At 34.8% G+C, this 3,705-nt stretch overlaps 1 protein-coding gene across 1 annotated transcript; it reads left to right on the forward strand.

Moving 5' to 3' along the window:
* On the forward strand, positions 959-1,780 carry LOC107647585 (putative pentatricopeptide repeat-containing protein At3g13770, mitochondrial). The gene has a single exon (XM_016351653.2). The coding sequence runs from the start codon at positions 959-961 to the stop codon at positions 1,754-1,756; it is 798 nt and encodes a 265-aa protein (XP_016207139.2). The 3' UTR covers positions 1,757-1,780.

A 3,705-nucleotide genomic window follows, 5' to 3' on the forward strand; every position in this document is an offset into this window, starting at 1 on the left:
TGAATTAGTCTGTTACTCTCTATAGTTTTGTAAAATTTTTAATTAGGTCTTTATATTTTTTTTTTAATTGGGTCTCTACACTATTTTTTTTTTCAATTAAGTTTCTCTTAGTAGTAATTGACTTAATTTTATAGGGACCCAACTAACAAAAAAAAAAAAGAATTGGTATAGGGACCTAAATAAAAGGAAAAAAAATGTAGGGACCCAATTAAAAAAATTTTGGTGGAAGGACTCAATTAAAAGAAAAAAAGTATAGGGACCTAATTAAAAATTTTGCGAAACTATAGGGACTAACAGAATAATTAAACCTAAGATAAATTAAGTGAAACGAACATCACATTTATTTAAAAGTTTTAAAATAGAATAAATGACCATTTGTACCCATGAGAGATGAAAACGCTGACATTTGTACCCATGATAGCTCGAAACTAACCTTGTACCCATGAGAGATGTTGTCCGTGTGACAAAAGTGCCCCGCCTTGGATCTGAGCTTGGTTCGTGCCTTTCCGAACCTACGTGGCACTCCCAAACCCTCCCCCAATCTGAGCCAACCATTCACCATCATCATCTTCATCTTCTTCACCATCACCATTACCATAACCTCCATAACCTCCATCACCATCACCTCAGCACCGCCACAGCCACCTCCCTTCACCACAACCTCCGGCGACAACCCACACCGCCGCGCCCCTTTCTCTTCTTCTTCCCCTCTTCTCACCTCCGCTGAGCCTAGAAACCACAGCGCCAGCTCCTCCTCTCCACCAAAACAGCAAAATTTTCAAACACCAGCATGAATCAAAACACACCTAAATCCACTAACATGCATTTCTAACTAACCAAATTAAGCAAAATGAACTAAAAGCAATACAATGAAAGAAACAGAACTCAGAAAAAAATGCAGGGGATGAAAAATTATTCTTCTGCAATTGTTCCACACAGCCTCCAAAATCAGAACTCCATGGAGCTCAAACTCCACTCATCAATGGCGTCACTGGGATCCGTTCCCCGCAAATTAAACACCGTCATCTCATCCCATTCCAAATTCCCACACTTCTCTCCTTCGAAGCCCTCCAATTGCTCTCTCCCTTCCACTCCTCTATGCTCCTACGCCGTTCCCGATTCCAAGAACCCCACCACCAACAGCAACAAGGTCCAACCCCGCCGTAAAAATGCCACCCCCACTGGTCGTTTCGCTCAAAAGACCCAAACTTCACGGAAGGAGAATCTTCCCAGAGAACCAAAACCCAAACTTGATAATACTCATAATAGGGTCGACCAGAACCGCCAAAATGCGCTGTTTGATGCAACCACCCTGAACGTTAATTTGATTGAGTTGTGCGAAGAGGGTAAGCTTGCTGAAACTTTGGAACTCATGGGTCAAGGTTCAGTTGCTGATTATGGTGTTTTTCTCGCCATGTTGAATTTGTGCGAGGGTACGAGGTCGCTTGAGTATGGGAAAAAGGTTCATGAGTTCTTGAGAAGATCGAGGTTTCGAGGGGAGGTTGAATTGAACAATAGGTTGATTGGAATGTATGGGAAATGTGGTAACATGAATATTGCGCGCAAGGTGTTTGATCGAATGCCAGAGAGAAACATGAGTTCTTGGCATTTGATGATCATTGGATACACTGAAAATGGCGCTGTGGTTTCTGGGCTTAGCGGAGGTGAGAAGAGGGGAAGAAGAAGAGAAAGGGGCGCGGCGGTGTGGGTTGTCGCCGGAGGTTGTGGTGAAGGGAGGTGGCTGTGGCGGTGCTGAGGTGATGGTGATGGAGGTTATGGAGGTTATGGTGATGGTGATGGTGATGGTGAAGAAGATGAAGATGATGATGGTGAATGGTTGGCTCAGATTGGGGGAGGGTTTGGGAGTGCCACGTAGGTTCGGAAAGGCACGAACCAAGCTCAGATCCAAGGCGGGGTACTTTTGTTACACGGACAGCATCTCTCATGGGTACAAGGTTAATTTCGAGCTATCATGGGTACAAATGTCAGCGTTTTCATCTCTCATGGGTACAAATGGTCATTTATTCTTTTAAAATATATTATTACACACCTTTTTTAACTTTTTTGGTCTGCATCTTCGAACCTTTTCTTTTTGCTTTGCCAACCTCCTCTTTTCACCTAGTGCTTCATTTTGTTCTTGTAAAATTGTCATTAGATCATCCTCTTTATTGAATTGCACTGCACCGGATTCTACTACCAGCTCCCATGCCTTTTTATTTTCGAGCATCTGTTCATCCCTGTTCATCGCCTTCACGCCGCAATTCTCCTGTTGTAAAGAGTCTTTATCGTCACAATTCTCACCTCTGTCCTCAGCAACCTGTTGTCCATCTACTAACTTCGTACACTCCTTATATTAACATTAATAAAATTTTCATGTGAAATTGATCGATAATTGAAAACTATTAGATAATTTGATTAGTTTGATTAAAATGTTATTTAATAGTTTTACTTTATTTTTTTAAGGATAGATTTATCAGCGTTCTAAACATTTATGAATAGAAATGATTGTTTTTTTTTCCTTTAAACGACAATAATAATAAAATAATATTTTGTCTTTTTAATTAATATTTAAATGAATATTTTAGCATTTTAAAATTAATCTTTTAAAGGGGATAATTTTATCTTTTTAAAATCAAAATCAAAATTTTAATTTTTTAAAATAATTTAATATCTCTAATCTTAAAATAATATTTTTGTCTTTTAAAATCAACTAAAAATATTTTTTTCTTTTTAAAATTTAATCAAATTTTAATTTAAATTAAATAATCTTAATTTTAAAAGGTCTTTTAATCTTTTAAAATTAAATATAAAAGACAATATTGTCTTTTCAAATAGGTCCAAATTAATCATACTAAAATACTAAAAAAAAAAGTCTTAGCCAATTTTTTTTAAAATAACTTATAAAAATAAATTTAAACAATACTTCTTTTACTTACCTTTTACTAACTTTTTAAAAGGAGTTTTAATGGTGCAAAGTTATAAGAAGTATTGCATTATTTTTCATTTGGAAATTTGGACATCAAGTGTAAAATATCTCGATCACCAAACTTAATTCATTTTTATTTTATCCAACTATAAAAAATTTGATGTACTTATTATCTTTGATGTTAATTATTTGTACTAAGTTTTTGAAACAACAACAATAATAATAAGTCGAAAGATTCAGCTACTAATTAAAAAATCTATGAAAGATATTATTGACAAAGTAGTTCGAAATAATTTAAAATTATGTTTAATTACTTTATTAGTCTTTATAGTTTCGCGAAATTTTTAATTAGGTTCCTATATTTTTTTTTCTTTTAATTGGATCCCTGCACCAATTTTTTTTTTAATTAGATCCCTCTTGACAGTAATTAATTTAATTTTATAAGGATCTAACTAAAAAAAAATGGTTAAAAGACCCAAATAAAAAAAAAGTATAGGGAGTAATTAAAAAAAATTGATATATTGAATATTATTTTAATAGTTTACTTAATAATAATAACAAGTCGAAGCAACCTTGATTTTTGCCAAAGATTGGGTGGGGCTGTCGTGGTATTGAAGACACCCACGCGAGAATTCATATTTAATTTGGATTGGTCGATCAACATGTGGATATGAGTTAGTTCAACGGGATTAACCTCCATTAACGGCTCCATTAACGAACAATGAAATAATAACGAAAAATTTTAATTTTTTTAATTTATAAACAGAAAAAAAAATCCT

This window comes from Arachis ipaensis, chromosome B06, assembly GCF_000816755.2.
Source record: "Arachis ipaensis cultivar K30076 chromosome B06, Araip1.1, whole genome shotgun sequence".
Taxonomy (NCBI): Eukaryota; Viridiplantae; Streptophyta; class Magnoliopsida; order Fabales; family Fabaceae; genus Arachis; species Arachis ipaensis.

Excerpts from the sequence above, each read along its gene's own strand:
- LOC107647585 (XM_016351653.2), top strand. The coding sequence starts at position 959 with ATGGAGCTCAAACTCCACTCATCAATGGCGTCACTGGGATCCGTTCCC.